The 12777-nt window shown below is 44.2% G+C and overlaps 1 protein-coding gene across 1 annotated transcript; it reads right to left on the reverse strand.

The window, feature by feature from the left end:
* Positions 1–555: 555 nt before the first annotated feature.
* LOC117999354 (charged multivesicular body protein 4b-like) lies at positions 556–1044 on the reverse strand. The gene has a single exon (XM_034988372.1). It carries the CDS (start codon positions 1027–1029, stop codon positions 556–558), a length of 474 nt encoding a protein of 157 aa, XP_034844263.1. The 5' UTR covers positions 1030–1044.
* Between the last annotated feature and the right edge of the window lie 11733 nt (positions 1045–12777).

Genomic DNA, 12777 nt, shown 5'->3' on the forward strand with positions numbered 1-12777 from the left:
CACCTGGGCGTTAGGATTTTTTTTTTTTTTTTTTTTTTGGATTTGCAGATACAGTTTATTTTACAGAAATTCAACATTATAAACAACAGGCACCTCCCACCCCACGCCCCCCGGTCCTGCTGGGTGCAGACCATGCTATGCAGAGAGTGAGCAGTGATGCAGCCCTAAGGCTTTGGAGGGAGACTCAGGAGCGATGGAACCTGCCTGCACCATGTCCTGCCTGCCCCGCACATGCACATGCCTGCCCGCTGCACAGGCCACCAGAGTCTGTCTGGGCCCAGCCCACACTGGACCATTTACATGGATCCAGCCCAATTCTCCAATTCCTTCATGTCATCCTCTTCCTTTTCCTTCTTCTTGGTGGGTTGTTTTTTTTTTTTTTAAGATTTTATTTATTTATTTGAGAGAGAGAGAAGGAGAGAAAGCACACGAGAGGGGGGAGGGTCAGAGGGAGAAGCAGACTCCCTGCCGAGCAGGGAGCCCCATGCGGGACTCGATCCGGGACTCCAGGATCATGACCTGAGCCGAAGGCAGTCGCTTAACCAACTGAGCCACCTAGGCGCCCCTCTTGGTGGGTTTTGATGGTAAGGTTATAGAGGGAACATTTGGTAGAGGGACTGTTTCGGGTCCACTGATTTCCAGCAAATTCTTGTCTAGTTCCTCCTGTTCTAGTTCTTCTAATTCTGCCATGAGCTCATCCTCATCAAACTCTTCTCCAAATCCTACAGGTTTTGAAATAGCTGTTGAAATCTCCTCTGCAAGTTCTTGCTGGTCAGCAATGTCCTGCATTAATTCATCAACTTTATCGATGTCCGTGTCGTATGCCTTAGCAGCATAGCCCATGTTCTTGAGCACCTCAGTGTTGGTATTGGCCTTCTCCAGGGCCTCCCGCTGAAACTCGACGGTTGACAGCGTGCCGTCGATCTGCGCTAGCTGTTTTTCATACCTCTTCTTGCGCTTCAGGGCCTGGAGGGCCGTGCGCTTGTTTTGGGTGCCGTGCTTCTTGGCGGCGGTCAGCTCCTGCTCCATCTTAAGTCTCCAGGAATTCCTGCTTCTTACTTAGCATCTCCTCTGTGTCCCGCAGCTGCTGGATGGCCTCCTGAGGGGTCGGGCCGCCCTTGCCGGCCTTGCCCCCTCCTGCCCCGAACAGTTTCCCGAACACCGACACGGTGGCTGCTCGCCGCGCCGGCCTGCGCCTCCCACTCCGGCTCCGCTCGGCTCCAGCGCCCGCTCCCCGCCCCGCCGCTCCCTGCCGCCGGCCTCTCCGCCGCCTCCGCCCTGCAGCTCTGGGCTTTAGGATTTCTAAAAGTTCCCCAGCTGGTTTGGCCAGGGTTGAGAACCCAGTTCTGGAGGCATAGAGAAAAAGAGGTCAGAGGTAATACCACACTACCCAATGATTCAGACTTCCCATTATGTGAAACCAATCAATCCCACTGTTACTGGATTTTCTGTTCTGGAAGTTGGATGTATTCCTAACTGGTGCAATTGTACTGTTTCTTAAGACTGGCCTAAGTGTGTACATCTATGAGTTTAAAACTGTTAAGATTCCATAGCACATACTGGTCACATAGATATTTCTGTTTCTCAGTATAGACTTTTCCGCCTTTGAAATCACACCCAAGTAAAGACCAGATTTATGAAAGTATATAAAAGTACAGTTTTTTGCCAAGATAGAGACCCCAAACTTAAGCCCTCATGCCCTCTCATTCCTTCTATGCGTCCGCTGGTATTGCCCCACTGTGGCAGAGACCATAAAGTATCACAAAAATCTCACATGGCGTTCTGTCCCCAGCCCCCCAGATGCCCTCCGCTTGATGTTAGTACCTGGCTATACCTCTAAACCACAGGACCTTGCTCCTCAAGGACCAGTGGGTTGGGTATTACCAGGGAGCTTGTTAGAAATGCAGAATCTCAGGGTGCCTGGGTGGCTCAATTGGTTAAGTGTCTGCCTTCGGCTCAGGTCATGATCCCAGGGTCCTGGGGTTGAGTCCGCTCCTTGCTCAGCGGGAGCCTGCTTCTCCCTCTCCCTCTGCAGCTCCCTCCTGCTTGTGTGCTCTCTCTCTCTCCCACTCTCTCTCCCTCTGTCAAATAAATAAATAAAATCTTTAAAAAATTTTTTTAAAAACTTTAAAACCAAAAAAAGAAATGTAGAATCTCCATGCCATCCCAGACCTATTGAATCAGAAACTGCATTTTAACAAGATCCTCAAGTAATTTGTATGCTCATTGAAATTTGGGAAGCCCTGCCATCAGAAATAGCTAGAATTAACTATGTTAAAGCAGTGGTTCCCTCTCTAACACATTCGCCTTTTGGTTCCTCTTTTGCTGTTAAAAAAAAGTTGGGGACAGGGAGGAAGACTGAGCAGAGAGAGGCAAGGTTGTACTAAGGCTGTGGTGAACAGCCGGGAGGACATGCCTGCCTATGTAATCAGCGGGCTTTCTCTCCCTTCCCCTCCCCAGGCTGGGACTGGGACCTGGCGCCCTCTCAGCTCTCTCCCCATTGGCATGCCCATCCCAGGTCAATACTCTGCCCACCAGCCAAAAGGAATGGGAAAAGGAGCAAGTTAAATTCCTTCTTTTAACTTTTTGCTACAGCAAATGTGCCGTTCCCACAGCAAACTCTTTAGGGATGTAAAATTTCAGACAACTTTGAAGGGAAAAAATTAATTACCACATTTTGTGTGTCTAGAGAAGAAAATAGGGCCTTAGGAGAAATGAAGGGACAGGGAGGGGGGAGGGGAGGTGGGAGAAGTGGAGCCTATATGCCCACCTCGGGAATTCTCACACAATAGAACATACCACCATGAGGGAGATCTGTTTGCAGGAAGATCTGGGAGGAAGATTGCAGATGTCTGTGCAACTAACTGATGCTTGGATCATGGCACACAAGGTTTAGGCTTTAGCAATAAGAGGGAGCACGTGGGTGGCTCAGTCCATTAAGCGTCTGCTTTCAGTTCAGGTCATGATCCCAGGGTCCTGGGTTCAAGCCCCACGTCAGGCTCCCTGCTCAGTGGGGAGTCTGCTTCTCCCTCTCCCTCTGCCCCCCTCCCTGCTTGTGCGCTCTCTGTCTCTCAAATAAATAAAATCTTAAAAAAAAAAAAAAAAAAGGCTTTAGCAAAAAGAGAGAACAAAGTCTGTCTCCAAAATTAAAAAGGGAAGGGCTCGACTTGGACAGAAGAAAGCCAGTCCGAAGCAGGAGAGGCACAGTGCCCCAGTGTGGTCCTGGAACACTGGTTCAGCATATTCGGTATAGAACATTTTAAAAATCAAACGCAGGGTGGCTATTCCTCAACTGCCCCTTGTCTCAGCCCCTGGGAGCTTATGACAAGATTTTGGGTGGGGCCTGGAACGGGATGGGTGATGTTCCTCTTGGATGAGAGCCTCCTCTCCCCACAATCTCGGACAGAAGCAGCTAAGCAAACTGACACCAGGATCATCAGGAGTCCCAGGCATTGCCTGCCAGTGAAGGCAGCAAGCTGAGCTGATACGAGAAGCTTACCCCCACCCCACAGCCAGTTCAAACACATAGGAACGCTGGATAAAACTGAAAAAAATTTTTTTAAATCTTCAGCCAAACTAGAGCATGGCAACCACAAGTGCTGGAAATGAAGAAAGAACTCAAAGCCGAAGTGATGATTGGGAGCTGATGCCACATGGCCCATAGGGGGTTTCCACTAAATATGCATCATGAGGTTTGTATTTTAAGCTCCTTTGGGAAGCATCAGAGGCCATGCCCATAGATATTTGAACTGAGCTCCCTACATAAAGGAAATAGAAATACTGCCTTCACTAGCCCACAAATACTAAACAGAATGTGCCATGGATTGTGCACCAAGGATGGAAAAGGAATCACCTGTGAGGGAAATGAACCCACATTCCATGCTGTATATAAGACTTCATGGTCTACCATCTGTGCTTCTCCCAGTTTTTCCTGGCTTGGGGGTTTTGCATGCCACAGAACTTATTATCAAAACTCGTCTGGGGCAGCTTAGCTTCCAGTATGACTTAGAAAGTTCCTGCCAGACTAACGCTCCTGCATATAACAAATATAAACTCTGTTTAAAAAAAATACAAAAAACAACCACCTGAAGCCACCAAAGAGCAAGCAAAGACAGGCCATGTTCTGGGGGATAGATGACACTTGGAAGAAAGGAAAGGCATAAGACAGGTTTCCCATTTTGGTGGCTTCTGGCCCAAATGATGGCCAAAGTCAGGCAGCATGGAGCTGGGGCTGCTAAAACTCTGTTAGAAAACCTGCATTCTTTGTGGCCTGAGGAATCAAAGAACAGGGTTCAGGGCAACCATAGCCACCATAAAATGAGAAGGGGATCTTGGAATAAACAGACCCAGAGAGATCAAGTCCAAATTTTATACGTAAACTTTCCCCTAAATCTCTGATTAAATTCTGAACTATACAAGGACAGGGCTGACTTATAAAAAGCTGGCTTAGGATAAAAAAATGAATGGGGATTTGAGATGCCCCCAAGACACAGAGTTTGTGGTAAGAGTATAAGCAAGTTAACTGTTTACACTAACAAATAAACAAAGTCAACACTCTTTGGAAGAACATAATGGAATCCAGAGTCTCCTAAAACATAACATTCACAACATTCAGACTAGAATAAAAATTATTTGACATGCACATGACATGACCCATTTTTGATGCAATCAAGGAGAGTAACTTCAAAATAGCTCCAGTGTGGAATTAGCAGATAAGGATTTTAAAGCAGCTATTGTAACTATGTTCAAACATACAAAAGAAAACATGCTCATAATGAATTTTCAGTATGATAGGAAATCTCAGCAGAGAAGTAGAAATTATTTTTTTAAAACAGGAACTCCAGAACTGAAAATACAATGTCTGAAATGTTTTTAAATATATTATGTGAATTTAAAAGCAAAATGGAGATGACAGGAAATCATCAGTTAACTTGAAGACAGATCAATAGAAATTATCCAGGAACAGAGATAAAAAAGGTGGGGTTTTTTGTTGTTGTTGTTGTCGTTTTTCATTTAAATTCAATTAGCCAACATATAGTACATCATTAACAAAACCTCAGGGACTTATAATATAATATCAAAAAGAAACAAGGGAGACCAGAGGACAGTGGTGTGATACTATTAAGGTGCTGAAAGAAAAACTGTCAACCTAAAATTCTATATCCAGCTCAAATATCCTTCCAGAAGAAAGCAAAATACAGTTTTCCAATAAAAGGAAACCATGAGAATTTATTGCCAGCAGATCCGCACTACAAAAAATGCTAAAGAAAGTTCTTCAAACTGAAGGGCAATGATGCCGGATGGAAACTAGGATCTTCAGGAAAAAATGAAGAGCATCAGAAACAGATCTTATTAAATAGGACATTGTATATCACTAGGTATAATGCCAGGTTCAAAGCCTGAGAATTTGAGCGGTCAGTGCACTGCATCTGGCCTTCCACTATAACCACCACAGCAGTTCTGGGCAGCTGTCAGTGTTCCACACTCCCCCACATAACTGGGGGTATCAATGGAGCCACATTAAGAAGCAAATATCTATTTATGTATAATAGTAATGGGCAAATCTTGGCAGTCCCTATACCCCGTATTAAACCAAGAAATTATTTTTGTTTGTTGGTTTAAAGATTTATTTCTTCATTTGAGAGAGTGAGTGAGCAAGTGAGCATGAGTGGGGGGAGGGACAGAGGGAGAGGAAGAGAGAATCCTCAAGCACACTCCCCGCTGAGCACAGAGCCCAACATGGGGCTTGATCCCAGGACCCTGAGATCATGACTTGAACCAAAATCAAGAGTTGGCTGCTTAACTGACTGAGCCACCCAGGTGCCCCTAAACCAGGAAATTCTTAACTTTGGAAACCAATTGTAAAAATGTTATTCTATAGACATTTGATATAGAAGTAGATGCAAATTTCCTCACGATCCCCATATCTCAAAGGCATCTCCTAAGAAGTCTCTAGATGATCAAAAAAGCCAGTACAAAAGACAAAGAAATAATCAGTGGTCATTCTCTGCATGTCTTGTCCCATATTAGGAGGTAATGTCAGCTTTAAAAAAAAAAAATCTTTTTTCATCCATATCTTACTGATAACAGGTATCAGTAAGAACAAAGTCAATTCCATAGTCTTTGGTTCTCAACCAGAATGTGTTAAGGAATGGGAGACATCTCAACTTCTGGAAGAATAACAGCAAAAAAAAAAAAAAAAGTAATTTTATGCCTAGCACATTGAATTGATTGAAAATACCTGCTAAAATAACTTCTTCACACAAGTGTGATAGTGGGACAATCATGTGTATATATGAAAGCTGTAGGGAGATAGGATTTTAAAAGAAATGAAACTAATTTCACTCTGCTTTTAATCACCAAGAAACTATTTCACAAAAGGATTACAGAGTGTCAATTAGTCATCACCATTAATGGCAAGTAGTTCAACTCTCCCTTCCCTTTAAGCATATTTCCCTCCTTGATGTGAAAGGAAAGCCTTTCTGAAGTGACAGTCCTCAGGCCGGACTCTCTCAAGGGAATGACTGGGCTCCTGCAGTGGACAACTTAGTTTCAGATAGCTGCTGAGGGCTGTGGTTTGCAGAGGAGGGCAGGACAGACAAGGAGTAAAGACACTACTGCGAGCCCCACAGCTGGCTGCCCTCCTGCTCACCTGCTCTGATTCATGTTGCCATTGAATGGAAACTCTAAAAAGAAGCTGAACATGGGATTCCTCCACTTAGGTGCAACCCTTTAACATCCTCTTTTCTACAGGGAGCCTAGCTCCCCTTTATCTGAACCTGAGTATTGGCACCGAATTTATTGTTTTCCAAATTGAGTTTAATGCACATAATATACTTTCAAGATTCACTGTACTCACTTACTGAATAAATATGTATTTAATGTCTTTTTTACGCCAACATAAAAAAATTGCTGTTAAAATACAACATTTATGAATCATGTAGCAAAATATCTCTTTAATCATCAAAGAAAGAATGAAAAAAAATTGTCTGAAATAAGTGAAACTGTAGGGCTTCACGGTAGGTACTCCATAGGGTTGCACCCATATTCCAGGACATACTCAAGCTTCCCACACAAAAACTTCTTTCACTAAAGATAAGTTCACTATCAATTATTGAATAAAGCCAATTAGATCTTCAAATTTGCACAGTTGAATGTCTGTTCTTTAACAGTTTGAACTTATATTCCTCACCTGCAGACATCCCATCTCTGAACTCTTCGTAACATATGATAATTACCTTCTTTATTGCTTAACCTAATTTCAGTTGGGATTTACTATTACTTAAAGCCAATGCCTCCTAATCAAAACACACATGGACACCCAAGCCAGGCTTCTTTATCAAAGACCATGGGTGATACAGGTCCCACAGAAATATCCACTGTGCCACATAGGTTTGGTGAACATGAGGAGAGTGAAAACCGAAGCATGTCCTAGGACATCCCATCTCAAGGGAAGAAAAGTGGGAAAGAACAAGTTTCCTTCAAGGATGAGTAGGGATGATTCTGGATGCAGTCCGATGGTTTCATTTTGATTGTCCTCTAATCTACTGTGCAGAAAGTTGTATCTGAATTCTAGGGCAAGTGCACTACAAAAAGAAGTGAAAAATAGTGACAACTACTTCACTAAATCTCCATGACATACTTTGAGAGATACTAGGAGCTTTGGTACCATGACCTGGCTGTATCAGGAGACAGGACTGAAGTTTCCTGGGAAGGAGGAGTGGTCTCTGAATCTTGAGTACTAAGCTGGCATTAAGTCTCCTTGTTTGGAGCCAAGGACAATAAATGGTCGGATCTTAAATGCCAACTCAGACTGATTCCAATGAACTGTGGTTAGAAGGACTCAGGCATGAGAGAATGTCATGATCAATGAGCAATGTCTGTCATGGAAGTAGCTGGGGAATGGCTGCACACATGCCACACACGCACCCTCCTGAATCCCTCTGAGATGGAACTCAGCCAACTGTTCCTTGCATCACAGTGAGATGTGCTTCTTTCAACATCCTGTGTTATGCATTCAAAAATCTTGTATTTATTTTTTTATCTCCTCTTAAGCAAGGGTATACTTATAAAAGTGCACTGTCTCCAGCCAATCCAGTCCTTGTTGAACAATCCACCAAACCCAAGAGCCATGCTCATCACATTTATTGTCCCTTATGCTTCAGACCACTTAACAATCCTCAACTATTGCTATTTCTTGAAAAGCAACAGCACTCCACCTAGTGAATTTCACTTCAGAATCTTAGTACTATTGTTGTTTTTAGGATTATTCTTGTCTTCCTGCTTCGTGCTAAAGATTTTAACCATGCATAGATTTGACATGCTTCAGAACTTCTTTTGTTCTTTCAGGGAGCTTTTGGAGAGGGTCCAACTTCATAATGTCCCTGGGAAGCAAGGCCATGCAGAATCCTTTGAATTTACTTCCACAAATATTTCTTGAGTACCTACTTTGTACCAGGGGCCATGGCAGGTACAGAGATGAATAAAGAAGAAAGAGAAAGTATCATTTGTTGAGATCCTGCTGTGCTATGCAATGTGCCAATACCTTGTTGGGGATGTTGAAGTGTTTCAGCTCTTTTCACTTCCATAACAACCTCCCAAAGCATCATTATCACAAACACGGCCAAAGAAACTGAGGCTTAGGGAGGTTACATGACTTGCAGACTCACTCAGCTGATGATTACTGGAGCTGAGATTTGAATCCTGTCTGTCTGACTCAAAGCCCATGGTGTTTCAATGTACCATGACATAAGACCAGATTAGAAGTATGGTTCATAGGAAAGTGGGAGGAGGGGTTGTGGGAAATTTGGAGTCAGAGTACTTCCTAGCAAGCTGTGTGAAAGTGGGCCAGTTATTAACCACTCTTAGCCTCAGCAGCCCAGTCAACACGGGCTAATACCTACCTCACAGGGTTGTTGCAAGGATTAAAGATGATATGTGTAAAGCACTTTGTGCCTGGCAGTCTATAAAGAATAGCTATTGTTATTCACATCCATGTAAATTACCATTTCTCAAAAAGGCAGGAGCCATTTTCCAACACACTGAATTCTCAGAGCTTAGGTTGGGTCCAAATTATGAAATCTAGGATCAAAGTTAACAAGATTTTGTTATATGGCTTTGAGAAAGTATACGGTTGTCTCAAGAATCTCAGGAGAGTCTGCAAGAAGAGAAAATCCCAAGTCGGAGGCAAGTTTGAAGACTTGCTTTCCTCCTCCCAAGTCCTCCTTGGCCAGGAATGACAAGAGGACTCACCACTGTTGAGCCTGCTCGTGATTTTGCATGAAAAGTGATAAGCAATAGAGCCACCAGGTCTGGCTCCCTGGAGTCGCCACAGCATCTGCGCAGTGAGAGAAAGGCCATTGTCTAAACCACCCGGAATCCCACAGCCCAACTTTACAGAAAGGCACAAATGCACACCAGATCAGGCTTTCAACAGTCTCTGCAGGGGAGCTGACTTTGTTTGTTAATGCCAGGACAAATGTGTCCTTGAATGAGGGAATTGACAGGACACCTGTCTCTACATTGAAACCTGATCGAAAGCAAGTCCACCCCATTCTATTCTCTCAGGAGTCCCCACAGCTTCTAAGCTGCTTAGTCCTTTGTGATTTAGTAATTTCTATGGCAGGAAGACTCCATCCTTGTTTCTTCTAGAGATAATCCATCCATGGTGCAGCATGAACCCTCAAAGAACGGGCTGCCTTCCCAAGTAACGAAGGATCGTTGCCTGAGAAGGACTTGAGAGAAATTGAAGACGCATCCCCATGACACCCCAAGCACCCCCCCCCCAATAAAATTGTTTTCTTATCTCCTGTCACCGATGCTGCAAATTCTACTTTGGAGGCAGTGGCATAGGCAGGCAGCACTTCCCAAACTTTTTCAGCAAAGAACCCCTTAAAAATAGAGTAATGGTGGGGGTAGCTGCACAACACTGTGAATATACCATAAACTACAGAACTGTGCATTTTAAAGTGATCACGTTTATGTTATATAAATTAAATTTCCATAATAATAAAAAACACATTAAAACAAAAGCAAGGGAAACAACCTTGGGAAACTTGTCCCTGGGAGGCCTGAAGGGCCTGGACTCAAGTGCATGGCTCTAAGTAGGGACTCTCTCGTGCTTGTTGCCTTCCACGCCGCAGAATACCTCTGCTTGCTGGGGCTTTTGAAGGGGGTTAAAAAACAAAATCCGACCAAGTAAGTTTGTAATCTAATTGGTTTTATTAAGCAATTCATGAATCGGGCAGCATCCCATCTGGCAAGTAGAGAAATGCTCCTAGGAGCTGTACAAAATGGAAGGTTTTTATAGGGAGGAGGGTGGGGCAAGAAGTTATTAGCAAAAGAAAAGAAAGGATTGTTTTAGGCCAGACCTTTTTTTGGGAGGGGTGGTTTGGGGTTGGGGGGGGGGGGGGGGGAGGAGGACAGGGTTTTTATCATATAGATTATCTCACTAGGGCTGATCAGGACATTTCAGGTTGACTTTTAATAGGTCACAGTCCTTGGGGCACCTAGGTGGCTCAGTCGGTTAAGTGTCTGACTCTTGATTTCAGCTCATATCATGATCTCAGGGTCATGATCTCAGGGTCATGAGATCTAGCCCTGTGTCAGGCTCTGCGCTGGCAGTGGAGTAGGCTTAAGATTCTCTCTCTCCCTCTCCCTCTGCCCCTCCCCCACAACCCCACTCCAACTCTCTCATGTGCTAAATAAATAAATAAATAAATAAATAAATGTATGTATGTCACATTCCTGGGATAGGTCAAAACTGTAACTAAGTCTTGGTTTGCTATTGTGGCAGGCAAATGATTTCAATTTGGGCTTGTTTTTTATCTTTTTAATCAGGGTTAAAGTTATTTACCAGTTAAAATGCTCAACCTTTAGCCCCTCATTTTCAAATAAAATTGAAACCCCAGGAAGATGTACCTTAGTTTCCTGGAGGTTCAGAACCTTGTGGCAGCACCACTCACTTATGGGCTAGAGAAGCATGTGAGGAGAACCAGACTTACCAGGATGTGATCCCAGGATGTGATCCCAAGGTATGATCCCAGGGTATGGATCTCAGGGTGTGGACCCAGGACATGATCCTAGGGTGTGGATCCTAGGAGGTGGATCCTAGGGTGTGATCCTAGGTTGTGGTCCCTGGGTGTGATCCCAGGATATGATCCCAGGTGTGGATTCTAGTGTGTGATCCCAAGGTATGATCCCAGGGTATGACCCCAGGGTGTAGATCCCAGGGTGTGATTTCAGGATGTGATCCCAGGGTGTGGATGCCCTGGTGTGATACCATAGCATTGTCAGGGAGGAAGACCTTCATCTGTCCTATGCTCCTTCTAGCTGGACTTAGAATCAAATTGACATGAGACATATTGGCAGCAGAAAGTCAAATTTAATAGCACACATATGGAAAAATCCACACAGACATGAAATTCTCGAGACAATGAGAGAACATGAAGCTTATATGAGCTAAGGAGAGGCCTAAGGACACAAAGGGGAAAAAACTCATTAGCAAGAAGGTGAAAGAAGATGTTTGGAAAAAACAGGATTGTTCTATCATGTAGATGAGTTCCTTCTGTAAAAAAGGTCTCGGTCAATACTTCTCTTCCAGTAGCAGGCTCTCCTTCCAATGTATTAAGTTTAGTCAGTTATGAGGGAGGCAGAGCGCATTTCTGGCATCTGCTGGGTTTTTATTACTTTTAACTCAAAATAATCTTTATGCCAAAGTAGCACATTTTGGGATATCTCATCCTGCACCCCTTCAGTATAATCCCAAGGTGTGAGTCCCAAGGTGTGGCATCAGTATGGGATCCTAGGGTGTGGATTCAGTGTTGCGACCCCAGGGGGTGATCCCAGTGTGTGGACCCCAGGCTGTAAGTGCCAGGGTGGGAATCCTTGCTGTGGGACCCTGGTACGTTCTGGTCCCTGAGAACATCCATTTCCTCCTCTGTTAAATCAGGAATCTAGTACCTACTATAACATGAAAAACACCCAAACAAAAATACGTTTTATGTCACAGGAATAATTGGCAAAAAACAAAACAACAACTATAGCAGCCCCCAAAACACCACATATACAGACTTCACACTCACTAGAGGGTATCTTTAGATTTGAAAAAGCTTATCCAAGGCAGGAGAACTGAGGTAAGGAAAGAACAAACAAACAAACAAAAAAGAACAAACATGTAATGAAAGATTTCCAAGTGAAGCAAGAAAGAAAAGTTCCTCCACCCAGTCATAGAGACCCATTAAGGCCAAAGTTAAGACAGACTTCTGCAGATGGAAGAAATGTCTTTTCTTCGTTATGGGTTCAGACTGTAGGGTCAAGAACAAAATGTCTTCAGAACAGTACTTACTTTAATGGATCAACTGGTAAAAGAGGTGATCATATCAAAACAGAAGACTGAACTTGAAGGACTCCCACCCATCATACCCATCAAGCCTGAGCTCACCACACACAGCCTCACTTCCTGGGCCCAGTGTGCAGGGGCTAGGGCTCTCATCTGCCTCTCCGAATGGCAGTGTGGTCATCTAATGAGAAGGGCAGGAGCAGTTACATCACTTGGACACAGGCAGGCAAGCAGCCCAGGCCTGAAGGGGCTCTACTCTTTTACATGTCTTCCTTGGAATTTTCAGTCCCCCCCAGGGCCCAGACGGCTGGGCAGCAGTGCCATCTGAAAGGGCTCCTCAAGCCCAGACGAGGGTGCAGAGAACTCAGTCCCTGTTTCTCCCCTTCTCAGTGCTCACTGACTCTCTGCCCTGAATGAGGGGTCAATCAGACGTCCAA

This window comes from Mirounga leonina, unplaced genomic scaffold (assembly GCF_011800145.1).
Source record: "Mirounga leonina isolate KUSES-001 unplaced genomic scaffold, KU_Mleo_1.0 Mir_115, whole genome shotgun sequence".
Classification (NCBI taxonomy): Eukaryota; Metazoa; Chordata; class Mammalia; order Carnivora; family Phocidae; genus Mirounga; species Mirounga leonina.